Source organism: Dioszegia hungarica (assembly GCF_025882075.1).
Source record: "Dioszegia hungarica strain PDD-24b-2 chromosome Unknown MKK02contig_2, whole genome shotgun sequence".
Lineage (NCBI taxonomy): Eukaryota > Fungi > Basidiomycota > Tremellomycetes > Tremellales > Bulleribasidiaceae > Dioszegia > Dioszegia hungarica.
Genome location: NW_026515766.1, coordinates 245,353 through 270,497, shown reverse-complemented (window position 1 = coordinate 270,497; position 25,145 = coordinate 245,353). Strand labels below are relative to the sequence as shown.

The window sequence follows — 25,145 nt, the reverse complement described above, 5'->3', positions numbered from 1 at the left end:
ATCGGGATTGAGGAATGTGGAGCGGAAAATCGGCTTTGCGGCGGGGCGGGCGAGGAGTACTCTGCTCGTCTTCAGCTATCAGCTTCATCTCATCTTCTTCGTCCATTTATCTATACACGCCCTGCCATGATCGAAAGCGAGACCTCACGTTCCGCAGTGACGCTGCCACCGGAGATCTGGGCGGTCGTCATCACCCATCTTCGTCGACCTCTACCCTCGCCGACGGGAATCAACAAACGCAGCTCCATTCGCCAGCCAGACTTGTGTTCTGCGTGCAGGGTGAATAAGGTACTTGTCGTATGCCTAAGAAACCTCATCCTGAATATACTGACTTTGTAGATGTTCAACATCCTAACCGCCAAGATCCTTTATCGAGTCGTAATTACCGACCACCTCCCATCCCTCCTCTACGGCCTCGACGATCCACCTGCCTCTCCAGGCCTCCCCTCCAAGCGATACCTCCTACGGCGCATCCACAAGCTGTATCTCGAATACTCCTCAAAGGATGAACCCACATATCCCTCTCTATTCCTCAACGGCGGCGCGTTCTTCACCCTCGTCGGCTCTAATCCGCGCGAAGAGGCCGAGTTCCTCGGGGCCGAAAGCGACTGGCTCGGAGACGGGCTGGAGCGTCTACGAGAGATGCTCCCTGACTCTCAGTCAGTGTCTACAGGTGTATTTCTCGACGCTCAGACGGCTATTCACAAGGCAGCAGACCGCTCGCAGACGCCTATTCCCAACCAGGAACCGCGTCTGCTCAGAGCGCGGATCAACATCTCGGCGGTCGCGGGCTATACGGATATCTGCCAGAGGGTCGCGGCGGGGCCTCTGGCCTTTGCCGCAATCGCGGCTTTGGATCCCAATCCCACGCTCAGGCGCCCAAGCTTTACCGCCCACCTCGGCCCCGCAACGGGGACCCTACCGGTCGTACTCGGCGGATATGCTCGCTGGTACTTGTCGAACGATACCAGCGAAACCGGTCCTGGTGGTCTCCAGCAAGCTTTATACGAGCTGTACGCCTCAATCGCACTGCACGCCGTAGATCGGGTCCAAACATGGCGTCAACTCGCTCAGCAGGTCCCGCCTTCTCAAATGACCGACCCGCCCATCCAAGTCGATATCTACCTCTCTGGACCACTCGCTACACCAGCCATATTTGCGGGTCTGGCGAAACATGTCGGTCCCAAGACCCGACAGGTGTTCAAGCGGATGGGCGTACCGGAATCGCAGCACAAGAAGGACGTTTGGCGGTTTCATCGCATCGAGGAGGCGCCGACTTGTAAGGGGTGCTCGTGGAATCCTGCGACGCGTAAGTCTGTACCACTGGAGGAGAGCGAAATGCTGATTTCCAGATCTACACAAAGAAGGTGGGCGAAACGGCCGAGACCGGGGTCCCAAGAATGCGACATTTGATCTCAGCTGTAAGCCTTCCCGTCTCATCGCAGAGCCACAGCTGAAGCTAGGGTGGACATGTCGCACGCATTCGATTCTGTCATCAACCATACACTCGGTACATCGGCGGCATAGCTGGGTACGGATCGAAGGCTCGCCCTGGGCGGAGCAGACGAGCTTGCATTATGGTCTTGATGTATGATACGTGCCTCTTGACTCCCTCAATGTGAGTCCTGTCTAAGCCGGGCGAGTCGGGGCAACACTCTGCTTCTGAGTGAGCCGCACGGGGGCTATATCAGGCGGGCCTCAATGATAAACGCACGGATCTGGATTAGGTTGAGGAATGTGGAGCTAACGTTCAGAAGCTTCTGCCTCCCCTTCGCAAAATCACTCAACGTTGCGCCTCTCAATCTTCATCACCTTCTCTCTCCTCTCCTCAACCATGATGGACACCGAAATCTCCGACAGGACAGTCACCCTGCCGCCGGAGATCTTAGCGGTCATTATCAGTCAGCTCCGTCGACCACTCCCTCCTCCGACCGGCGACAACGAGCGGAGCAGTATTCGTCAGCCAGACTTGGCGGTCTTGATGTCCGTAAGCAAAGTGAGCAGCTGCTGAGCTTATGCGCGCCAGTTGCTTCGGCGGCCGGCGCCGGGGCCGCCTCGTCAACCGCTGTGTCAGATCTACATAGCTGATACACTAGATATTCAACGACCTTACTACACCCCTTCTCTACCGAAACGTCATCTGCGACCACCTCCCTTCCCTCTTATACGGCCTCGACGGCCCTCCTGCTACCCCAGACATCTCCTCCAAGCGCCAACTCCTCGGCTGTATCGAGGAGCTGTACCTCGAGTACTGCTCCAAAGACGAGCCCACGTATCATACTCTCCTTCGGAACGGCGGCGATTTCTTCCTTCTTTTCGGTGCCACCCCTCACGAGCTGGCGGAATTCGTCGGGGCGGAGTGCAGCTGGACTGCGGACGGGATCGAGCAACTTCGGGACACCTTGCCCCTGATGAGGGTCTGCTCAACTGGCGCCATGCTCGACGCCCAAACGGACCTCCAATCGGCGGCAAAGGAGGCGCAACCGCCTATCGCCAATCTGGATCAGAACCAGCTGAGATGTCGCACGCCCCTCTCAGGTCTGGTCCGCGACGCCTACTCATGCCAGCGGACGGCTGGCGGGGCCCTCAGCTTTGCCGGTTTCTCCTCTATCTCTCCCACCTCGGCAGTCGACGAGAACATCCGCGCCATCCACCTCGATCCTGCGACTGGATCCGTGCCTACCGTCAACGGCGGGATCAGCCGCTGGTATCTGCCGTACGATTCCAGTACAGCAGATCCCGGGCCCAAGTGGGGCGTCGCTGTGCTGTCTAAGGCCATCGCAACACATGCGGCAGCCAGGGCCTGGTCTTGGAGGTCCATCTCCGCGCGAATGCCTGAGCATGCGGATGCCGATCCACCCATCTGGGTCGATGTCTACCTCTCGGGCTCCCTCGCCGCTCCCTACATTCTCTCTGGCCTAGCTGAGAACGTCGGGCCAGCCATTGACCAACCCTTTCGTCATCTGGGCGTCTCCGACTCTCTCCATACCAAGGACGTCTGGCAATTTTTCAGCCTGGCGGATTCGCCTCCTTGTGATGCTTGCTCCTGGAGCTATGAAGCGCGTGAGTGTCAGACTATCGGCTTGGTTGCTGACGGGGTTGGCGCTGACCTGCAGATATGAAGACCCCACCAGCCGGGTACGCGGGACCTGCGGACCATACATTTCCCCTTAGCGGTGCGTGTGCGCCGAGAGCTGCTGAGAACATGGCTGACTCTGGAACAGTGATGAAACAGCAGTTCCGAATCACTGCAGAGCGCTTCTTTCCCGAAATGCTATCGCCGCTCAATGTTCATGTCCAATCGGGCGGATCACGGGCACGAGGAGAAATTGCCGCTTAAGATTTTGTACATGGCGATATGCATGCCTACATCCTATGTCCAAAGACGTCGACGCCGTAGTAGTTGCAGGGACTGTTACGGAGGTGGCTACAGCCCGTACGACAGTATTCAGTATCAGCCACCAAGTACAGTGTACACGGACCTCGATCCTGCGCGAGGAATGTGGAGCGAAGCTCCAAGCGAAGTACTGCGACTGGAAAAAGGACATCTTATTCTTATCTTGATCTTACAACATCCACCCCCATCTCGGTTTCTAAGCCTCATCATGTCAGAACCCGAGCTGTCGAAGGCTCCTGTGACGCTACCACCTGAAATATGGGCGCAGGTCATTGTCAAGCTTCAAAAACCGCTTCCTCCGCCCAGCGGGAACAACGAGCGCAGATCTATCCGCCAGCCGGATTTGGCTGTCGCTATGCGTGTGAATAAGGTAAGCAGATAGAGCAGGCTCTGCTGTAAGGATGGTTGTACCTGTGCGGGAATCGAGTGGCTGCCATACCTACCCCTGTGGCCCAGCATGGGCTAGGCGAGCATTATTGGAGCGGGGCGTACCTTTTGCCCAATCTGAGCTAACTCTGCAGACGTTCAACCTCCTCGCCTCACCCCTCCTCTACTCCTCCGTCATCTCCGACTACCTCCCTTCCCTCCTCGCCGGCCTCAACAACTCCCCCGCCGCTCGAGGCCTCTCCTCCAAGCGCAAGCTCCTCGGCCGGATCGGAAAGCTGTACCTCGAGTACTGCTCCAAACAGGAGCCGAGCTAAAGGGAGCTGCTCGTCACTGGGCGTGCCTTCTTCCCCATGATAGAAGGCGGCAGCATGCGGGAAAAGTCGGAGCTGGTCGCTGCGGAAAGCGACTGGATGGCTGAGGGGTTGGAAAGGCTCAAAGCGGTCGTACCGGATCTTCGCTCCATCTCTACCGGCGCGTTCCTCGACTACCAGCGGCGGGAACGGTACGACGCCGTCAATATCCAGCCGCCCATACACGACTTTGAGAATCGTCTGCTCAAAGCGCGCGGCGCCCTATCTACGGCCGGAGGCGGGGCGCATCTCTGCCAGCGGGTCGTTTCCGGTCCGCTCGCCTTCTCGGGTCTCGCGGTTCTGAACGCCGATCCGAGCGTCCGGCCGATATACACGGCGCATACGGATATCCAGACGGGCACGATCCCGGTCGTCATGGGCTGCCAAGCCAGGTGGTATCTCTTTGATTGGGCGGATAACGGCGGCTCGGAATTGCAACATGGGATCAACGTCCTATCCTCGTCCATCGCCTTCCATGCGGTGGATAGGGTCATGTCATGGCAGGCGATGGATGGAGGAGCGGGCGTGTGCCCAGATATACCGATATATGTCAATATCTACCTCCCCGGGTCGCTGGCGTCGCCGGCGGTATTGGCGGGTATGGCGGAGCATCTCGGACCAAAGATACGGACAATGTACGCTCGCATCGGCGTGCCCGCTACGCAGCATACCAAGGATCTATGGCGGTTTTTTAGACTCGAGGATGCCCCACCGTGTACGGCGTGTCCGTGGAAGAACGATCTAGGTGAGCTTGTCGCTCATCTTGGGGCGGACCGCGCTGATGTTAGAACTGTCCAGTCAGATGAGCCCCAGCTTTCGACCTGCGATCCCAGATCTTCCCTTCCCTCTGGCTTGTAAGTTGTCTGCCCTCTCTAGACAAGCTCGGGCTGATCCAAATAGCCATGACGCCCGCTTTTATAAAGGTCACGCGAGAAGCTCTGGGGCGCCTGGGCAGAGCGTGAGGTCGTGCCTACCGGATGGAACATATACAGGAGCCTTCTTGTATCACAGTACGTGGATGCACGTCCTTCATCTGCTGTTGCAGCAAGACCTCGGCGTCGAACGCAAGCTCATGGCCAGAGTACGCCAAGTGGACGCACGGACTTGAGGAATGTGGCGCCTCCCCTTCACTCAACCACTCACTTCAACTTCGACTTCAACCTTCCTTCTCTCTCGATTACCCATATCACTCAATATGGTCCACGAACCTAAACAGACTATCTCACTCCCAGCCGAGGTCTGGCTCAAAGTCTCAGTCCACCTTCAACGCCCCACGCCGCCTCCTACGGGGAAGAATGAGCGGAGCTCGATCCGGCAACCGGAACTCGCTGTTTTGATGAGAGTGAACAAGGTGTGTACAGGTCTCTAGTCTGGTTTGACCTACATCATATGCGCTTGAGGCGATTATGGGCTCCAGGAACGTCCCGTGTTGATCTCACAATATCTCGTCCTTTCCGTGACAGGGTCCGGAGGTCGGCATTATTAGAGTACCTCTGCTGACTATATAGATCCTCAACAACGTCGCCGCTGCCCTCCTCTACGACACCGTCATCACCGACGACTTCCTATCCCTCACTTACGGTATCGATCTACCTCCCGTCGCCAAAGATATCCCCTCGAAGCGCGACCTCCTCTTCGGCTCAAGAAGGCTCTGCCTTGAATACTGCTCGAAGGACGAGCCCACGTACAACTCCTTACTCCGGAACGGCGGCGCGACCTTCTACCTCGTCGGCGGAGACGCTAGCCCCCTCATGGTGGGGCTAAATATCAAGGCAGAGACCGACAGGCACGCCGAGGCTTGGCGGAGGTATAATGTCGCGTTGGCGGGGATGGCGCGGTACAGGCCTCCGGCCATCTCCACTGGCGCGTACCTCGACCCTCAGAGCGATCTTTATTGGAAGGCTATGCGTGTGAAGGCGCCCGTCCCTGGCCTGAACGAGTCCGAGCTTCAAGCGCAAGGCGGACTCACTCCGCGTGCCGCCCACGCTCCGACATGCCAGCGTGCCGCATTCGGGTCGCTCACCTTTGCAGCGTTCGCGGTCGCCAAAGGTACCGTTCCCATGCATGTCGCACACGTCAACCTCCGTATCAGTACGGTGGCGATCTGCATGGGCGGCCGCATCTCTTGGTATCTACCCTTTGAGCTCGGTCTTCCAGACGGAGATGATCCTTCGGATCCGGGGACAATCGACGCGGTCGGCCAATTATGCGAATCGGTCGCGAGCGCAGCGGTGGACCGAGCACACAAGTGGCTGCGGATTTTGTCGGAGCATGGGGCCTCCAGGCTGGATCTACCGACCGACACCACTATCTACTTGACGGGATCGCTGTCCACCCCGTTGGTACTAGAGGGCCTAGCGGAACACGTCGGTCCGGAACTACTCAAGCTATACAAAATCTTTGGCATACCTCCTACACGCCATACGAAGGATATCTGGCGTTTCTGCAAGATGGAGGAGGCGCCCCCTTGTCCAGCCTGCCATTGGAGCTATGATACGCGTGAGTCTTTGGTCAAGATCATTTGGCCTACTGTACCTGCCTGTTCTTGGCTGATCGACAGACGTTGTGCACAAGGTATCAGTCGCGTCGGACGAGTGTGCGACGTTCCCTCTGCATGGTTCGTTCACTCCCTCGTCTCGAGTAGCTTTGGCTGATCATAGTGCTGAGAGAAGCTTATGTACGGGTGATACAGCGGACTCGAGATCGGTTTGGCAAGTCCTAGCCCGGTATCTCGACCTCTTCGAGAGACCGGTACAGGCGGGCAGGCGGTAGGTGATGGAAGGGCAGGGGCATCGGTGTCACACATGAAGGTGGTAGGGCTGTTAGGCGAGGGAAGGGGAAGGGACTATGGGATCTCAGTTTATCGGACGCGTACCAGCTGTTCATATACATATACCATGCCATCATCTACGGCCATCTCCACGCTTACGCCTCAGAAGCAAGCCAGCTGATGATCGGGTGTCCGCGGCTGGGCACCCTCACCTTCTATATATAGTTTTGCGCGCACGGGCATGGTGAGACAGGTTGAGACTGAGGAATGTGGAGCAAAATCCCTCGGTGCGACGCGTCCATTCATCTCCACCTTCACTCATCCATCTACTCAGTCAGGATGGCCAACAGCGAGCGCACTGAAGGTCCAGTTACGCTACCTCCAGAGATCTGGACGGTAGTGATAGGGCACCTTCGTCGACCGCTTCCTCCACCTACAGGAAACAATGAGCGCAGCTCGATCAGACAGCCGGACCTCGCTTCTGCATTGCGGGTGAATAAGGTCAGTAGGCTGCCGTGTGGGGTCTGCTGCTGGAAACATGTAGGTGGGAGTGGCTGTCAGCCTCTCCGGCCTATGAGGGCAGAACAATCCCCTCCGAACGGCGCGTGATTTGGCGGAGAGACCTGATCTTTTCCCAGCGGATCGCCTCGAAGTATGGTCGCTGATCATACAGACATTTTTACGCTATCGCATCCCCTCTCCTCTACAGTGTCATCGTATGCGATGATCTCCCCACCCTTCTCTACGGCACCAATGTCCGTCCCGCTGCCTCTGGCCTCCAATCCAAGCGCCAACTTCTCGGCACCACCAAACGGCTTGCTCTCGAATATTGCTCCAAAGCCGAGCCCATCTACTCTACCATCCTCGGCCAAGGGCGCTCATGCTGGTCTTTCGTCGGCGGAGCAGACCCTCGGGCCAAAGCGGAATATATCGGAGCGGAGTCGGACTGGCTCGGTGAAGGAATGGAGAAGCTCAAGGCTCTGGTCCCAAAGATGACTGCCCTCTCTACCGGAGCCTACCTCGATCCTCAGAGGTTGATGCGATACGACGCGAACCGGATCCAGCCGCCCGTCCCCAGCCTGGACACAAGGCAGCTTCAAACTCGGAGCGTGCTGTCTACCCTGGGCGGCAGCGCGGATATCTGCCAAGGCGTCGCGTCCGGCCCGCTCGCCTTCGCCGCCATTGCCCGCGTGGGCGGCGAGCCGTCGTCCGACGACCCCGTCTTCACTGCGCACCTCGACCTCGGTCTCGGTCAAATGCCAATCATCATGGGTCGGATCGCTCGGTGGTACCTCCCCTTCGTCGGCGGGGATATCGACAATATCAGCGGGCCGGATCCCGGACCAGAACAGGCGGTACATCGGATCTCGTCTGCTGTTGCCGGTCATGCGGTGGATCGAATGGCGGCGTGGCAGCAGATGGGCGGTGGGTCGGGGGCTATGCCAGATCCGCCTATATCGGTGCATATCTATGTGTCGGGCTCACTGGCGGCGCCGGCGGTGATGGCGGGAATGGGAGAGCATCTGGGCGGAAAGATTCGGCAGCTCTACACGCGGATGGGCGTGCCCAAGACACGTCACGCCAAGGACGTCTGGAAGTTTTGTCGGATCGAGGAGGCGCCACAGTGCAAGTCTTGTGGGTGGAACTATGATACCTGTGAGTTCTGGCCCTACCTATCGCTTGATTGGTGCGAGATGAGCGAGCTGACCTGTAGACCTGGCAACCAAATCTGGCGATAGCGCGGAACACAAAAAAGCTCGGTTCCCCCTTGCTGGTAAGTCCTGGTTGCACTCGCACTAGGGCAGTGCTGACTGTATCAGCGATGAATGCGGCGTTCCAGGACATGACGCAGCGTGCTATGAGGATGCATGGCAATGCTTGAAAGGCTGTTCGGGATCCCTGCGACGTTGCTGCCCTAGCGATCCAAGGGGGACGTGTTCAAGGTGCACGCGATACAGGAGGCGCCGGCTTGTGAGGCGTGTGGGCGGTGCCCGGATGATCTTTGAGTGAGTACGGTTATGGAATCTCTGAGATGTACGCGGGTTGCGCTCATAGCTAGCAGGTGCAGGATGTTATGATCAGCTTGCGAGCGTATCTATCTCGCCGGGAGGAGGGGGGGTTCCGGCCAGTAATCAATCCACGTCTCCTTTTTTCAGTCGGGATTATGGGATCCGTAGCGACGCTAGGTTTATCAACAATATCTGCGAATACCCTGAGCAGTCCAGAGTCCTTCAGCAGCTCAGACACTAGGTCCAAAGCCCACCCTGATAGCCGACTGCAGTTCCGTCGGAAGGAGCCGCAACTTTGGCTGAGCCAAAAGGTGCAACCAGCAACCCCTGTCACTCTGCCTTCTTTCCATATATCTACACAGCTTCAAGCTATACGCAGCCTCACAATAGGCATCATAAGCCAGTCGAGATGACCTTTGACGCTTTCGAGGCCCGGCTGCACTTCCTCAAGCTTCTACGCCAGCTCAACGCCTCGCAGCCGTCCATCCAAAAGGTCGTTTCATATGCTATAAAATATGGCTCGCGGTGTGGTGAGGATCTCTGGGAATGTATCACTGAGGAGTGCGGGAAGGTCAGCTTCTCTACCCTCGCAGCTCTTGCAGGATTCCCAGCTGATGTTGCAGGGCTCGCTGAATACCCGCATCAACATCCTGTATTTCATCGACTCGCTCCTTGAGGCTTGTCAACCCCTGTCGCTCGCGGATGCGCCATATCTTGGACTGGTAGGCAGGGATCTGGGCGATATTGTCGAGAGGGTGATCCCAGAGACGAGGGAGGGGGTTCTCAACCTCAAGTCGACCAAGCAGGTACGTGTAACCAGCTGGACGATCGATATCGGGGGCTGATCCAAGAAGGTGCTCGATAGCTGGCGTCTGAGGCGACTGGTGGACCCGCAGATCGTGGACGACGTTCTCAAGAAGCTAGAGGCGAGGCGACAGTACGTTGGAGGTTCCGCATGATACGTATAACAGAGAGGCTGATATCCAGGCATCCCCCTTCCGATAAGAAACGCTCACATGAAGAGACATTCTCACATGCGGATATCCTCAGGCGTATGGAGGAGGATCGCGAAAGAGTAAGCTTCTTGGCTCTCTTCCATCTTACATGAGGCTCAAGCTGACAAATAGCACAAGCGCCTCCGAGAACGTATCTGGATCCTCCCCATTCCTTCCTTATCCGCTGCGTCACCGAAGTCTCACCCTTCCCGGCCTAGCACCGGCACCGGCACCGGCACCATGGCCTTCTCGTTCCAGTCCCCCGCATCCACATCGCCCGCAACGCCCGCCTCTCCTTCAGCCCGGCGGAAAACAGCTGGAGTGTCAGAGAGGAATATGCCGCCCCCGCCGGTCCCGGCTGTTTCTGCGGCGAAGGAGGGGGATGGTACGCATGTGAATGGGGTGGTGGTACCGCATCCTACGGCCTTGGAGGTGGAGTTTGATGCGATGTGGGAGGCGGAGGGCGAGCTGGACGAGGATGATTTGGGGATCATGCGAGAGTGAGCTAGCCTTCCCTTATTTGCTGCGAGGGACGGAAGCTGACGGTACCAGGCAGGCGCGCATTGCTCGAATGCAGAGTGAGGTGAAGTGATCGGATTAGTCGGGTTGCTTCACGATCTAGCACGAGCTACGAATGGTCGTCCCGGGGGCCAAGAGCCAAGCCCACTGCTCCCTCAGCCCAGTCCCGCCAGGAGCTTCAAGCACCGGAACAGCGCAGATGGACAAGCGAAAGAGCTACGAGAGGCAAGTATGGTGCCATTTGCGGCTGCGGTGACGGCGGGGTCTGGAGGGCTCGGATGGATAGTGGGATGCATTTAGATATACTCTCTACTTTCTCGAATCTGTAAGCAAATCTCGCAGATTGTCTATTGCGATTCTTCTGGACGCCACAACGTCCTTCTTGACCCGCTCGACAGACTCAGCCTGTATGATCAGTACCGTCCCCATCAAGAGCTGCGACCGAGAACTTTACTTACCTCTACTGCGGAACCCGCAAAAGACACCCAGTCCAGCTCTACATCTGCCTTCTCTAGGCCATCCAGCGTCTTCACGACCTCGGTTCTACCTTCTTTCAACCTGCTTTCCAGCTTTTCGACGTCTTTCGCGAACTCTAGAATCGCCGGCGAGGCCGTCACTTTCTTGTTCTTGCCTTTTGGCTTGACGGTGACTGCTATTCTGCCAGAAACAACGTCAAGGATGCGCGATATCTGGGCGTATCAGCCAATGTATCGATAGAGAGGTTGGTTAGGACATACCTCGACTAGCAGCATCGCAGACTCGAGCTTGTCCCACCGACAGCCAGTATCGGCCTTGGCGAGTTGTATCAAGCCTACCCATGAGCTGTAGTCCTTTGACGAGGATGAATGAGCTCACCGTCGCATACAGTGCTCAAGCTTGCGGCTTCCGCAGTTGCGCTTTCGGTCCCGTCAGAGGTGAAGGCGGTACCTACGCCCCGGAGGATAGACCCGATGGCTTCCAGTGCTGCACGCTCGGCTGTAGAGGCCTGCTCATCAGCAAAATGCTATCAGCCAGCCTATGGGCCTGCATCAAACTTACACCATCGAGAACACTCTCTGACGGCCCCTCCAATTTCACCAGCCCAGACAGATCCCCACCAGCCACAACAGCCACGAACCCCGTCGCCACCTCTCTCCAGCTCCGCACCCATCCCCTCCCACCTCCTCCTAGGTTGAGCATCTCACCCATACTCGTCTCTCCGACAAGTAAGGGGATCAGCTCCCAGTTCCGCGTATCCGCCCCCTCGTCCGCATCCCTCGCGTGCGCCAATTCGGCCGAAATGACGCTTCCGGCGAGGTATGCCGTATCTCTTCTCAGGGAGGCGATCCGGCCGGACTCGACAGCGAGGTGAGCGGCGGGAAGGGACGTGGCGAGTGTGAGTTGAAGCTGGCGGATGCCGGTGATTTGGGAGTAGGATTCGTTTTCGACCGCGTGTTTGATTTGTTCCGAGAGCTACCTTATCAGCTTGACTCATTGACGGCTCCTGAAAAGGGAGGTGAATGAGAAACTCACGTCTGCCGCGGTCTTGTGATACATATACTCCGAGCGATTCTTGTAGGATACCCAAACAGCTTCTGTTTGTCCAAGGAGGACATCAACCGAAGCACGTTCCGAGAAGACGTGTAACAGCGTATCTAGTTGGATCTCCCGCATGCCGAGCTGTTCTAATGGCGCAACAACGAGGCTTGGAGCTCCTATGCGGGTCAGCTTCTGCTCGAATGTCGGGATGGATAGAGCTCACCGATAAGCCGGTACAGCCGTATCAAGAGGTATCGGCCCATCATGCACGCTGGCGAGTCGTCACAGATCTTCCGGAGGCATACTATCGCTCGAAGAAGATGTCGCTCTCGATACTCCTCATCTTTAGCCTGATACCAGATATAGAGGAGAATCTGGACCGCTGCGAGACCTATCTCATCCGCTGGTCGGACGTCTGACTTGGGCAGATTCGCAGCTGTGACGATCAGCGAATGCCCGGCTCATGGTGGAGACTTAGGGTGCGGGTAGGGACGGACCATAGGTGGTTCCAGCGAGATAGTACGCCCAAGTCGACACGAATTCCTCCTCGGTCGCTTTCCACCCGTTCGCCTTCAAGCGGAACATGAGCAGTCGGGCGTGTTTACCCGCCAAGTAGCTCGATATATCGGTCTGGGGCTATCAGCTCAAATATATTCTCACCTCGGAGTAACTCATAGCTCACATGATCCTCTTCCGACCAAGCTTGCAGCAGACCAGCCATCGGTCCTTCCCTCTCCACCCAAATATGCTTCAGATCGTCGACTACCAGCCCCTTGCTACCCCATCTCCTCCAGTACCGCTCAATAGCCTCGCGGAAGTCCGCTTCGCTCATCCGACCTTCCTCAGCCCGGGCGTCGAGGTGAAGAAGCGCGAGGGCAGGTGCGCGCTCCTTCGTGCCGATAGACGTGTCGAGGTCGGTAAAGAGGGCTTTGACTTCGGTGACTATGGAGGCATCGTAAGATATGAGCTGGAGTAAGTGGTCGTAATTCGCCCAGTTTCGCTGCCTGCTCAGTCAGCTATCTGTCCAACATAATCATGGAAATATAAGCTCACATATCGGGATTCTCCCTCAAGACCTTGGAAAACACCCCCATCTCCTCCTTCACCACATTCCGCACATCATCCCCGCCCTCGCCCTTAGCCGCCATTCGCCTCAAGACCTCCTGTACCGTCTTGATCCTCCACCACCCCCTTCCTACACCTCCCCCACCGACTCCTTCCTCCTTCACCAGCGCCAGCGCCGCCTCTTCTTGCCCTGCGGCCAGGTATATCTGCGCGTGAAGCCAGAGCGCTTCTGGCGAAGGGCAAGCTTTCCGAGTAGTGGAGAGGAGGGTGGCTGCTATTCTTAGCGAGTTGGCGGGTGGGGGAGCGGGGAAGACTTGATCGGCTGGTATAGGCGTCTGAGCTGTTTTCTATCTGTGTCAGCTAGTGGCCCTTCCGAGCACAAAATCGAGTCGGCTCGGCAGCTTACATCTGCCCATTCTGCCCAAGCGGCCAGCCTCGCCCAAGTCGTCGTCTTGAGCAGATTGAACATCTTTCGACTGGATGAGCACATCAGGCTCGTGTTCCAAAGCGAGACCGAGAGGAGCACGACCTGCTGTCCTATTTCGGAAGAGTCCGGTCGAGCATCCCAGAGCTTGACATATAGGTCAAGCAGGATATCGGCTGGACACATCAGCTCATAGCCCATGCATCCTCCCGTATGAAGATGCGAAGTCCTGATGAGAGATTTGGACTCACATCGTCCGATATTCCGCATCAACAACCCAGCCCACCACATACTCCTCGGACTCAGCTCACCCGTCGCCTCCACGCTCTTCCACACTTTCAGAACATCCTCCGTTGCAGCTCCTTGCTGGTTGAGGAGATACGCCCGGAGGATGAGTGCAGGTTGAGAGCGGGGCTGTTTCTTGAGGAGTCGGTCGACTTGGGAGAGGGCGGGCTTGAGTCGTGCTTCCTGGATATCCTCTGCGGGTCAGCTCTGGCCAAGGAGGGGTGTTCTGGGGCTAAATAGACAAAGGCGGCTATAGGACGTACCGTATACTGGCTGGAGCTTCCGCTCATCTGTCAGCCAGTCCTTCTTTGTGGCTGACATGGTGTCCACCCGGAACGAGAAGGCAGCGATGCGAGATGTTCGAGCAGAGGGAGCTCGGCAAAAAGACGGTTGAGGAATGTGGAGTTGGATCAACAGCCAGATTTGGTCTTGAGTTCTGAGTGCTGGGGCAGCGGCGACAGGACCGAGCGATTTCCACCGAGGCGCAGCAGCCTACAGCCCTGAGACCACCTCTACAGAATCGTACGCGCATATTAAAGCTGAATGAGCAACCATGCAATGCACCCCTAAATACCCTACCTAATAAAAGTACAACATTCACCAGCTGCAGTCCAATCTTATGCTTCCCTTGCCCTCCTCCCAAGGGCACCCCCTCCGACTTGCTCCTCATATCCCCAGCTCCTTCTCCACCCCCGCCCTCATCCGCTTCATATCATCCTCCTTGAACTTGACATTCTCACAAGCCTTCATGAACCCTTCGGGCAGGAGTAGCGCATCCTGCGGCAAGTCCCGGAGGTACGCGAGCACATCGGTATATGTGCGCGGGAGGGCGAGGAGGCGGTCTCTAGATAAAGTGAGGATGGTGAGGGAGGCGATAAGGAGGAAGCGGGGACCTAAAGAGTTAGCTTATCTTCCATTCCTGGCAGAGATAGGGAAGATGCAGCTCACCTTCAGCGACGACAGCGTCGATGATCCGCAGTGCGGTCGGCCACGGCAGACAGCGCAAGAACAGCTTGGCGTACCATTCTTCCAAAAACACAATAGCTACGCAGTCAGCCTCTTCTTCTTCCTCCGTCTCCCCTACTTTGCGTGCTCTCTCCTGCAAGGAAGCAGACTCACGATGCAGCCCAATATCCCTAAACAATTTCCCCAACTTGGGCTCCGAGCCCGCCAACACCCCCGCAAACACCGCCGCGTCCACCCGCATACCTACCGCCTTCCCGCCCGACTGGCCCGTCGGGGACGCGTAATAGTCCCTCAGACTCCCATTCACAAAACCCGACAAGAGCCAGAACGCGTCCTCGGCCACACAGTGGATGAGGAGCATGCCTGCAATCAAAGACATTTCGGGGCGGTAGCCGCCGGTTGCAAAGTGCGAGTAGGCGCGAAGGATCTGGCGCAGGTCTGTTTGGCCTGTAGAGGTTTCAGAGTAGATGGAGTGGTCGGGGTAGGCACTGGGGGTTAGCTGATGTCCGAGTAGAGAGTATGTCTTCGGCCAGGATAGGCAGGTAGAGGACTTACGCGGCAACATCCGAATCTATCCGTTCTGCCAACCGCCTATCCTCTCGATCATGATCCAACAACTCCTGATACAGTCCCGGCCTCCTAGCGGTCATGATGGGCATCATGAACCACGCCCAGACCCTTCCTCTCAGACTAGCCGGGATCCCACTCTCAATCGCGAGCTTCCGGACCTTTTTGGGCGCTTGCGACGTAAGGGGAGTATTGATGATTCCGAGCTACATTATCAGCAACGACCTCACCTCCACTCTCCACAGAGAAGTATCAAATTGAGAAGTAGAGGAACCCACCCATTTCTGCTCCAAAGCACGCTGTCCCGCCCCACCCGCTCGTCCCATAAACACCTCCGGCGTCGGACTCTTATCCTTGATGAACCCCCACTCATCCGTATCCGGCAGAGTCCGCAAACTCCTTCCGCTCGTACTACTAATCACCGTTCCTTTCCTCTCCAACTCCGCGCCACCCCCGCTCGCCGAGAGCATCTCGTCCGAGCTCGAACTGGGCGACAGAAGACTGTCGTTCCGTTTCGATCTCGGCTGGATAATCTCAAAGTCTAGCCCGTCGGCCTTGACGGTATCCTCATAGTCCTTGTTACTGACCGGGGAGGGAAGGGGCCGGCCCGAGGCGGGGACGGAGGGGATGGTAGATGTGTAGCCTAGGGCGGAGACTGATGGTGGGGGGACAGAGCTGGGGGTGGCGGTGGGGGCGGCTGAAGCCGTGGAGAGGGTATTGAGGGATGTCTTGGATCCGCGGGGGAGACGGAAGGAGAAGGACGAAGAGCGGGCGGAGGGGGGTGGGCGCGGAAGAGAGGTGGACGAGTCGTTGTTGAGGAAGCCCATAATTTCGGGACTAACGGAAATGGCCGGCGAGATGGGCGTGGGCGGTTGATCAGGGTGCGACGTGGACGGAGCGAGTGAGGTGGTAGCGCCCAAGCTAGACTGGCGGGAGAAGAAGGGTCTCTTCCCCGGTCCCGTTGCCGCGGTAGGCCCAGCGCTCGTGCCGGTGCTCGTACTCGTGTTCGAGCTCGAACCCCTCCTCGGACCCGCATCTATCGCCGTAGGCGGAATGACAGACGGAACAGCCGGGACCGGCGGACCCGTGTGGATCGTCAACCCCGGACCCGCCTTCTTGGCCATCACCTTGCTCACCGCCGCGGAAAAACTCCTGGATCGCGGACGGGGGAAGAAGCCCGGCTTGGGCATCCCGGCCGTTTGGGACGGTTCCGACGTCGTTGGAGGGAGCGGGTTCGTAGCGCTGCGCATGGCGGGGTAAGCGGAGGGTGTAATCTTCAGGGCGAGTGCCGGATCATCGATATCCATGATGGGGGAAGCGAGTGTCGATTGCATCGACCCGCTCTTCTTCATGCCGTGCCCCGAGCCTGGGCCCGATACTGAACCCGAGCCCGAGTTGGGTACTAGGCCAGAGGGCGAGATCCGGCCGCTCGAGCCCTTACTAGGGAAGCCGAGGCCGGAGAGGGACGGCATAGGCGGGGAGATCGCCAACGACCCCGGCATGCCCGAATCCCCAATCAAGAACGTGATGGGTACAGGACCCCTTGACTGGCTCAGATCCGCCTCCATCCGCCCGACGAGCGTCATTCCGCGGGACCGCTTCGATTCGGGCGTTTTCCGCACAGCCTCGACAGCCTGGCGCGTCGCGTCGACGCTATGCGGCGAGGCAGGGGAATTAGGGTTCCACGGGACGGACGGGCGGCGGAGGGGCGTATCGTTGTCGACGGACGGGGAGGAGGAGGACGGGGCAAGGGAGGGTCGGCGCGGCGGACCGGGGGGTGGAGGGGGAGAACGGAGTGCGATAGTTTGGGACGAGTCCGTACTTGGCAGAGCGAGCGCGACCATCGGTTGGACTTTGCCCTTTGCCCGGGGCGACTCGTCCATCGGGACCGGACTGTCCAGGAGGGGTTGCTTTTCCGCGTCCATCCGGATCTTGATATCGGGCGTGTCGGGCGCCGGGACATTCCGCTCTATCCTCTCTGGAGAGGTGTGCACCCTGACGTCCTGCAGCATCTCCTCGCTTGGCGGATTGGGGGTGATGAGCTCGGTACTGGCGATAGATGCAATGGAGGTGTGATGCTCATCCGACGACTGCGTGGCGCTCGGGAGACTAGCCTCGCGCTCAGCGCCAGTCTCCTCTCCGCCATCGCCCTCGTCGTCCGAATCGGGATTAGCGATCCGTAAGCGCTTAGGCGTATCGTCCATCGCCCGCCGGACCGCCGAGGGAGTGACCGGCTCCATGACTGATCCGACGCGATCGTCCCGCTCCGCCCTGTCCGTCCGCTCGACCGGGACAGGCGGGATAGGCCGTGACGGTGGGGATATACTCCGGGCTCCCGTCCGTGTAGGAGCTTTAGGCGTCGCTGGCTCCTCTCGCGATACAGACACAGACGGCGTTGGCTCCGGATCGGCCGATACCTCCTGCAGATCCGCGACGCCAGCAGCAAGATCAAGACCGGCCGGTCTCCGCCGTGCAGGTCTCGGCGGCGCAGGCGAGGACGGCCGGCTATGTATCTCGCTAGCCGCGTCGAGGGATGGCCGGCTGTCCGAGTCTTCCGCCTCCTCGGAGATGACCATTTCCCCAGGAATGACGCGCTCGCCCTGCCCACCTCTCCCGCCCATCCCTATCTCCCCGTCATCATCCTCATCCCCATCATCTGCCCACTTCCTCCCCATCCCCACCCGCTGCAGTGCCAGCCGCGCAGCCTCAAACGCCCGCCCCTCGTCGTCCCAGCTCGTATTCGACAGCATGCTATTTCGGTAGGCCGAGCCGTTCGGGGACGAGTCGGTCGAGGCCGAGATGGTGGACTGGAAACTCGGTGTTTCTTTCCGCTTGCCCTCGACGTTGACGAACTCGGGGCTTTCAGCGATGGAAGCGGGGACAGTAGTGGAGCTGACGGTGGTGCGGGAGGGAGTGTCGCTCTGGCGGGTCGAGGCGCGCTTGGCGTACATGGATTCCCGCGAGTACGAGTCGTATATGTCCCATGCGCCGGGTGATTGGGCTTGAGGCTGGGATGAGGCAGAGGTGGCGGAGGTGGGTGAGAGGTCGTCCGTGGATGGAGGGGAGGAGGGGGTGGTGATCTTGACACTCTGGGGAGTCTGCGCGGATGGACCGGGAGTGATAGGCGAGTCTAGCTGTCAGCTAGAGCCAAAAGACAGCGGAGGAGAGACATACTGGCCAGACCTGGGACCCCTGGACTACCATTCATCTCACTCAGCATCTCCTTCCTCTCCCCCTCTTCCTCCATAGGCGGGCTAGGCGAGCCCAACATGAACCCGCCAATCCCGCCAAAATTGCTACTATCCACCGAAGTCATCGACTCCCTCTTCCACTCCTCCTCCTCGTCTTCTGCTGCTCCCATCGCCCGCTTCTCCTCCGCCGGCGCGGAAGTAGGCGGGACCTCGAACCGCTTCTCCGCAGAATCCACCCCGGGCGTCCCGAGCGGACTGTCCAGCTCGAAGGGGTTCGACGCCCGCTTATCCTTCTCGTCCATACTCTCCGCCAAGAGGGACAACTTCCGCCCCTGCTCGTCGTGATCGATAGGCAGGGGCAGGTTCTTGGTGCTCATAGGCGGGGAAGGCGAGTGGACCACCGTGCGCGGTAAGTCCGCGTGAGGAGTGACGGATTCCGACCGGGATATCGGAGCTGACGTAGGTGAGGATGGAGTGGGCGATGAGGAAGAGGCAAGGCGGTCAAATCTGACGTGGTCCTTTTTGACCCACCCGACGACGCCTTCGCAGGACGCAATAAGGATGGGTCCTAGGTCTCGTAGGAGGACGAGTGAGTCGCCTTCGAGGTACATGAGCTGGTCGGGCTGCTCGGCGACGCAGTCGGTCATACTGGGGATCAGCCTATAGTCCTGCTTGCGAGCTACAGAGGTGAGAATCTTCGATATAGCCCGGATCGGGCGGAAGGGGGTAGCAAGAAGGAACACCAACTCACGCTACGCCATACCCCAATCCTCCTCTTCCTGCGAACGCCGCCAAATCGTTCAATTCCCTTGGGTCGATGACCGACATGATACCAGCTATTTCCGTATTCTGTATATGGACAGCTCTCGAGCGAGTCGACAGACGCGTAGATGTCGAAAGGCGAGAGAGATGGGTCGGTAAAGGACCTCTTTCCAAGCTTGCGATTACCGCCTAGCTCTCCGTTTGAGCTGCGCTGCGAGACCTTTGGCTCGCTGTAGGCGATTGAGACTGGGATAGATGAGATGAGTGAGCCTAAAAGTGAGCAAGAGAGGTCGACCCCATGTACAAGATGAGAGACAGGTTCAAAACAGGATTGCATACAGAGTCGCAGACATTTGGTCTCAGCTGCAGTAAGCTCTCAGGCACGGACCCGAGCCGGGGGTCTGACCCTGAAGTTTAGCGCAAAAAGTCGCGTCGCGTCCCCAGCGATCGGGGTGGCGACGCGTCGACGCTTGCCTTGCTTCTCATTCCATCCCTTCTTTGGACAGTCTCTTCTCCAGCCATAAGGGAGAGAGAGAGCTAGGTTGCTAATCTGCGATACAGCTGATGTTCTCTAACCTAGCTGACAACTCATCTCCAATGATCACCTCACATTCATTCCGGTCCTCTTCGGCCGAAGCTCGCACGCGACCTCAAGCAGCCCAACTCCGCCATCCGTCACATATAGTAAGTCGGCCGAAGCCCCCGCTCTCCGCAGAGGCTAGGTCATGACAGGCTAGCAGCTACCTCGGGCCATCTCTATTTCAATCCATCTCGAGAAAGGAGTCCAGATGGCCCGGCCGAAAGTCTGGTAGCTGGTTGAGCGGACGTTGAACAGCGCGAAACATATAAACCGCCTCGCGATGCCCTCTCAGCTCATCTTACGTCCCTCCTAGCGATCTCACATCATGTCCAGCTTTGCCATCTGCAATTCTCACGTTCCTACCAACGACTACACCGCTGGCTCTCAATACGCCTCATGGACCTGCCGCGTCGATACCCGCAAAGCCGAAGGCCGATCGCGCACGGGCGGCACCACTAGCATTGACAAACCTCACTTCTACCTCTCCGTGACTGGCGGAATCAGCGTCCTCGTCGTCGAGATCACCGAGCGGGTGCTGGGCATCATCCGGACTTTGGTCCCGCCTGCAGCTGACCCCCGGAACTTTGACGGCGGCAGCTTTCCCAAGTTGCTCAGACGGCTGGCGACGCGAAATGATGGGCTCAGCGAGGATATCAGTGGCCTTGTGACTGCTGAGTCTGTCATGAGTGGGATGGGCTGGGGGTTGAAGCTTCCCGGCTTACTTGCAGGCGAGGCAGTCCAAGATGTTGAGGGATGCCTCTGAGGCGGGCGGCGTGTAGGGCAGAACCAGCATGGGGAGATGAGGCAATCCATGTGCCTTGCTTTTCTTACTCACAGCCATGTAACTCGCGATGCTGCCTTCGACCTTTATAAGTACCTATCTGATCTGACGCAGAGTCTAAGATGACTCCCCGTGGCCTGACAAGCTAGGTTGACAAATACTGATGACCCACAAGACCGGATGTTCTGGCATGCGCGGAAATGCCCATCAGGACAGGGGGCAGAGTGAGATTTTTTGGACAGAGTTGGGCTGAGACGCTACTGTATCTCCTCCGTTAACGCGCGACCCCGTTCACCTCGCTGCGGACGTACTCCGCCTCTACGCCTTATAGCGCCCAGGTGTATTCTCACTTTTGCCTCTTTTGCCACTCACATATCCGGCTTTCTCTCCTCTTGCCATTGAGCTCATGCGATCACCGCAAGCTAACCACCTTTGACCTTGACCCCTTGACGCAATCACGGCTAGTCGATCGGCCAATCTAGCTCCAACGTCACACTGCAAGTCTACCTTTCAGATCTGCTCCGTACGCGAGCACGCCACCGAGCTTGTGGTGGATGGCGTGCTGTGGAGCCCGGTATGAAAGGTCAGCAGATCGAGAGCGGGTTTCACGCCGGTGGCGGACTTCTGTCTTGGGCTATATAAGCCGGTCGTATCCCCCCGCGGCCCTTCTCTTTTCTCATCACACTTCTCACCTGTTCGAACCATCAAGCCACCCACATATCATCTCTGATCTCTGACATGCCCGCGACCACATTCACACCCACCCAAGGTTCCAATGCTGCCAACAAAACGTATTGGCTCGACCGTAGCGAGCAGAACGCCACTTCCCTGCACATGAAGTTTGGGGAGTTTGCATTCAAGGCTCCACTCGAGACCACCCATGACACTGACATCCGGAGCGTCATGAAAGTCAACGCTGAGGGGAAGGGCAACCCTGATGAGCTTTTGGCCTCGCTCGACGCTAGCAAAGAGACAAAGGCGACCGCAGACCACGTTCGGACACTGATGGCTGATGCGGTCCAGCAGCAGACCTCCCGGATCTCCCAAATGGACCCGAGGTTGGTTCTTCAGGCTCTGGTGCTCTGGACCCAGGAGGCTCAGGAAGGGTCTGGGTCCAGCAGCTGATTTGACCGAGCGGGTGGCCTCTTACCGTCCCCTATCCCCCGTACTTACCCTACGACAAACTGTACATAGCTATAGCTATCATATCATGCATGTTCCTACCTTCCGAATGCTAACATAACGCTTCTCATGATCCAGGCGGAGCTGTTCTCGGATATATAGTCAGACTCGAGAGTGTCGTAAACAAGGCTATGCATGATCTCATCTGCACTTCTCAATACCCGTTGCGTCACCCCTTCATGCCTATTGCCCCTCCGTCCCCTTCATATCCTTCAAAGCCGAGGTCCCCTCCTTCCTGACCTGATCGAACCAGCCCTGCACAATCTTACTCTCATCCCACGGCATCCTCTCCGACTCCAGCTTTCCCTTGGCAAGACACCTAAACACCTCGTCTGCCTCATACGCCATTCCCGAGTTCCCAACGACCGGGTGAGAATGTTCCGTCTTTTCGGTGATGCTGCCGGATTTGCGGGCGATGTGGGGGATGATCCAGAATTTCTCGGGCTTGAAGGGTCCCCCTATCCTGTCAGCGCTTCTTACCCCACCTTGAAGAAGAAAGGAGGAAAGCTTACAAGCGATAGCCAGAGACGCCTCCTCGCAGTCAATCAAAGCAGTCATCTCGCCACACCCCAAAGTCGCCATATCCGTCGTCAACAGCGCCTGGACCCCGCCCAGCCCCGGGAACTCGAGCAACCAGCGCGAGTTGAGATCGACGTTGGACCGCTTGTAGATGGTTTGATGGGTGAAAAGGACGTTAGGAGGGGTCTTGTTGTTGCTGGGGTGGTTGAAGAGGGTCATCATCGCCCATACTGAGGGATAGGGTCCCCTACTTGTCAGCTGTATCTATAGAGTCGTAACTAAGAGAGCTCACATGTCGAGGAGAGATCCTCCGCCGAGAGCGGGGTCGACCATACGGTGACTATCAGGTTGCTCTGCCGCGTTAGCTCTCGTGCCGACGGAGAAGAGGGGGACAGCTTACTGTCCGCGTTGAAGTTCATGCTGAAGTCCGCTTGGAATCGTTTGATCTTCCCCAGCTTGCCCGAGAAGAGGACATCCTGGATGGCGTACATGATCGGGTGGAAGCGGGTCCATACAGCTCTGCTTCGTCAGCTCAATCTCTTTACAGGTCCAGCTGATGTTAGTCGGACTCACTCCATCAAGAACAGCTTCTTCTCTTTGGCGATAGCGATCAGCTCGTCTAGCTCCTCCATGTTGAGCGTGAATGGCTTCTCGCACAGGACGTGCTTGCCAGCTAGAAGGGCGTCTTTGGTGTTGCGGTGGTGGAGAGTGTGGGGTGTGCCGATGTACACCACATCCACGTTCTGCCTGTTAGCATCCCGCTCTCTCGTTCCAATGAGACAACAGACACTTACAGGATCAGCATACACCTCCTCGTAGCTCCCATGAGCCTTGCACCCATCCAGACTCCCATTTTTCCCTCCCCAGTCCGCCGGCGCGTCCGCCGAGCTCAGCATGTCCAGGAACTTTTGCGCAGACGGGACCGAGCGCGACCCGATGGCTTTGATGACATGGCTGACATCAGATGCCGAGCGATTGGCGGGGTCAGTGAGGAGGTCCTGAATTGTCAGCAAGCGGTCCCACGGGGGCAGGACAGGGGGAGATCGGACCTTGGCGAAGTTTGTAGCGATTCCGCCGGTCGAGATGATTCCCCAGCGAAGCGGCTTTGACATTTTTATTATAGTTTTTACAGATATGATGAGCCTCGAGGAGCTTCGTAGTATACACAGTGCGTATGAGCAAGCACAAGGTTAAGATGAGAGCTGAGAACAGGGAGAGGGTAAGAGCTGGTAAACCTCCACCTGCCAATGCGGCCCAGTTCGGCCCCGAGCTCGGCATGCTCGGCATGTCTTTCCACCGAGTACCGACCGAGTGTGGCAGCAGCTGTGGCAGCTGGGTGGCGAACTCGATGCAGGTCAAGCTCAGGCAACCGCCACGCACGACGAGTGCATGTCTATGTACATGATAGCACGCCTATCACTCATATACCTTTCGTTGTCCAGCAGACTGATGTGCGATGACGTGACGGCTAGAAAGGGGACGACGTGAAAGGGGGAACAGGCCGTATGGCGTTTGACGCACGACGAGCCTCCGGGTCGCGTGAACAGCCCATATATACAGGGCGCCTCCTTCGTACGCTCTCTCTTCGTACCTCTTCCCGGTTCTTACTCAAATCATCACAGAGCATCATACCACTACCCCGCCGCGCACAGACCAAATCACCAACCCGGACTACCATCACACCATGTCCACCTCGGCTGCCACCACCCGCTGTGAAGTGTCCACGACGACCGACAAGAGCGGCACGAAGCGGTCTACGTTGCTTCTCGAGCCCAGCACAAGGGGTGTGCCTCAGCCCATCTCACAGGAGGCCAGAAGATCCATCCTATCGGCCCTGAAGCTCACGGAGGTGCAGCCCGCAGGCGACGGGGACGATAACAAGGTCGAGGATGAGGAGAATTTCGCTCACGAGGACTGGGCCAGTCTTTGCAGACATCTGCCAGACGAGATGTCGGACATCTTCAACGTGATAGCCGATCAAGAGTCCGACGAGCTTGGGGTTCTTGAGCAATTGCTCGAGTTCACAGTGAACAGCGTCCGATCTATGGTGCGCAACATCAGGGGGAAAGACAGCGGGAAGGAGTCAGCGGGCGGGACTGGGCTCGAGAGCTGAGGGGGGAGCGGAGAATCTGAGCTTCTGAGGCTGTCTATAGGTGTATTGTCGTCGTCGTACTCGTATGCATGATGTACTTGTTCGTCGGTATACATAGTTGAATCGATGACTCAAACTCCTCTGACTTGCTCATATGTGATTCATCTCGATAGTTCTCATCATGCCATCATTTGATCATCGACACTTCCCCCCTGGCTGTCCTCGTGGGCCCCATATACCACGAGCGGCTGACACTCCTCCCCCCAGATCCTGAGTAGAGACATACACCCGTTAACAAGCGCGAGCTCGCCGCCTGTAAGTGGAGAGATACAACTGCTACAGAAGCGTGGTTTAAGGCCCTCCTTTCAGCGATTCCTCTTTGACCTGAGCAAGTTCACAGCGGCTCGGAAGGGAACTAGTGGTCATGCCACGGCGCCCCGATCGAAGAGGTTTTTCCTGATTTTAGAGTCACGAAACACAGGCCGCGGCCTTGTATCCGACCGAACACATTTCACAGTTCACAGTACTAGTAAGGGCAACATGCTATGCGCTCAGTGGTGAAGCGCAATTCCCTGAGCACGGCCTACAGTATGAGATACTCTGTGAAGTGGTCGATCTTGCGTTTCACTTGAAAAGGGGGAGGCGATGCAGGACAACTCTAGGTGAAATGACGCGGAGACACTCGACAAGGAAGGCTAAACGTTTCTCGCTTCATTAGCGCAGCTCTACAGAAAGACATAGGAAGAGCGGGATCCACGGGACCCATATCAGTTCCCCTCTTCACTC

At 57.7% G+C, this 25,145-nt stretch overlaps 5 protein-coding genes across 5 annotated transcripts; 2 read left to right on the top strand and 3 right to left on the bottom strand.

The window, feature by feature from the left end:
* Positions 1–126: 126 nt before the first annotated feature.
* MKK02DRAFT_29276 (uncharacterized protein) lies at positions 127–8,786 on the top strand (the record flags this gene model as incomplete). Its single annotated transcript, XM_053087771.1, has 18 exons — positions 127–288; positions 340–1,309; positions 1,353–1,367; positions 1,755–1,996; positions 2,097–3,063; positions 3,117–3,180; positions 3,236–3,767; positions 3,919–4,070; positions 4,101–4,879; positions 4,923–4,988; positions 5,058–5,215; positions 5,351–5,485; positions 5,643–6,633; positions 6,695–6,902; positions 7,243–7,509; positions 7,578–8,560; positions 8,619–8,678; positions 8,725–8,786. 18 exons carry the CDS (start codon positions 127–129, stop codon positions 8,784–8,786), a joined length of 6,813 nt encoding a protein of 2,270 aa, XP_052948936.1.
* A 536-nt stretch (positions 8,787–9,322) lies between these two features.
* On the top strand, positions 9,323–10,500 carry MKK02DRAFT_39448 (CTD kinase subunit gamma CTK3-domain-containing protein; the record flags this gene model as incomplete). The annotated part of the gene is made up of 6 exons (XM_053090599.1): positions 9,323–9,484; positions 9,537–9,719; positions 9,765–9,850; positions 9,901–9,988; positions 10,041–10,408; positions 10,461–10,500. The coding sequence occupies 6 exons, from the start codon at positions 9,323–9,325 to the stop codon at positions 10,498–10,500; spliced, it is 927 nt and encodes a 308-aa protein (XP_052948935.1).
* Positions 10,501–10,736: 236 nt separating this feature from the next.
* On the bottom strand, positions 10,737–14,040 carry MKK02DRAFT_39447 (N-acetyltransferase B complex non catalytic subunit-domain-containing protein; the record flags this gene model as incomplete). The annotated part of the gene is made up of 13 exons (XM_053090598.1): positions 10,737–10,832; positions 10,886–11,116; positions 11,165–11,238; positions 11,283–11,412; positions 11,466–11,879; positions 11,940–12,121; positions 12,169–12,381; positions 12,443–12,575; positions 12,628–12,949; positions 12,999–13,357; positions 13,417–13,610; positions 13,686–13,913; positions 13,983–14,040. 13 exons carry the CDS (start codon positions 14,038–14,040, stop codon positions 10,737–10,739), a joined length of 2,634 nt encoding a protein of 877 aa, XP_052948934.1.
* A 345-nt stretch (positions 14,041–14,385) lies between these two features.
* Positions 14,386–19,271, bottom strand: MKK02DRAFT_19156 (putative rab GTPase activator; the record flags this gene model as incomplete). Its single annotated transcript, XM_053086046.1, has 11 exons — positions 14,386–14,612; positions 14,668–14,763; positions 14,839–15,173; positions 15,241–15,458; positions 15,531–15,895; positions 16,001–16,275; positions 16,354–16,630; positions 16,694–17,438; positions 18,135–18,339; positions 18,528–19,091; positions 19,195–19,271. The coding sequence occupies 11 exons, from the start codon at positions 19,269–19,271 to the stop codon at positions 14,386–14,388; spliced, it is 3,384 nt and encodes a 1,127-aa protein (XP_052948933.1).
* A 2,660-nt stretch (positions 19,272–21,931) lies between these two features.
* On the bottom strand, positions 21,932–23,379 carry MKK02DRAFT_39443 (uncharacterized protein; the record flags this gene model as incomplete). The annotated part of the gene is made up of 7 exons (XM_053090597.1): positions 21,932–22,206; positions 22,261–22,514; positions 22,560–22,620; positions 22,668–22,786; positions 22,841–23,010; positions 23,062–23,265; positions 23,317–23,379. The coding sequence occupies 7 exons, from the start codon at positions 23,377–23,379 to the stop codon at positions 21,932–21,934; spliced, it is 1,146 nt and encodes a 381-aa protein (XP_052948932.1).
* Positions 23,380–25,145: the final 1,766 nt, after the last annotated feature.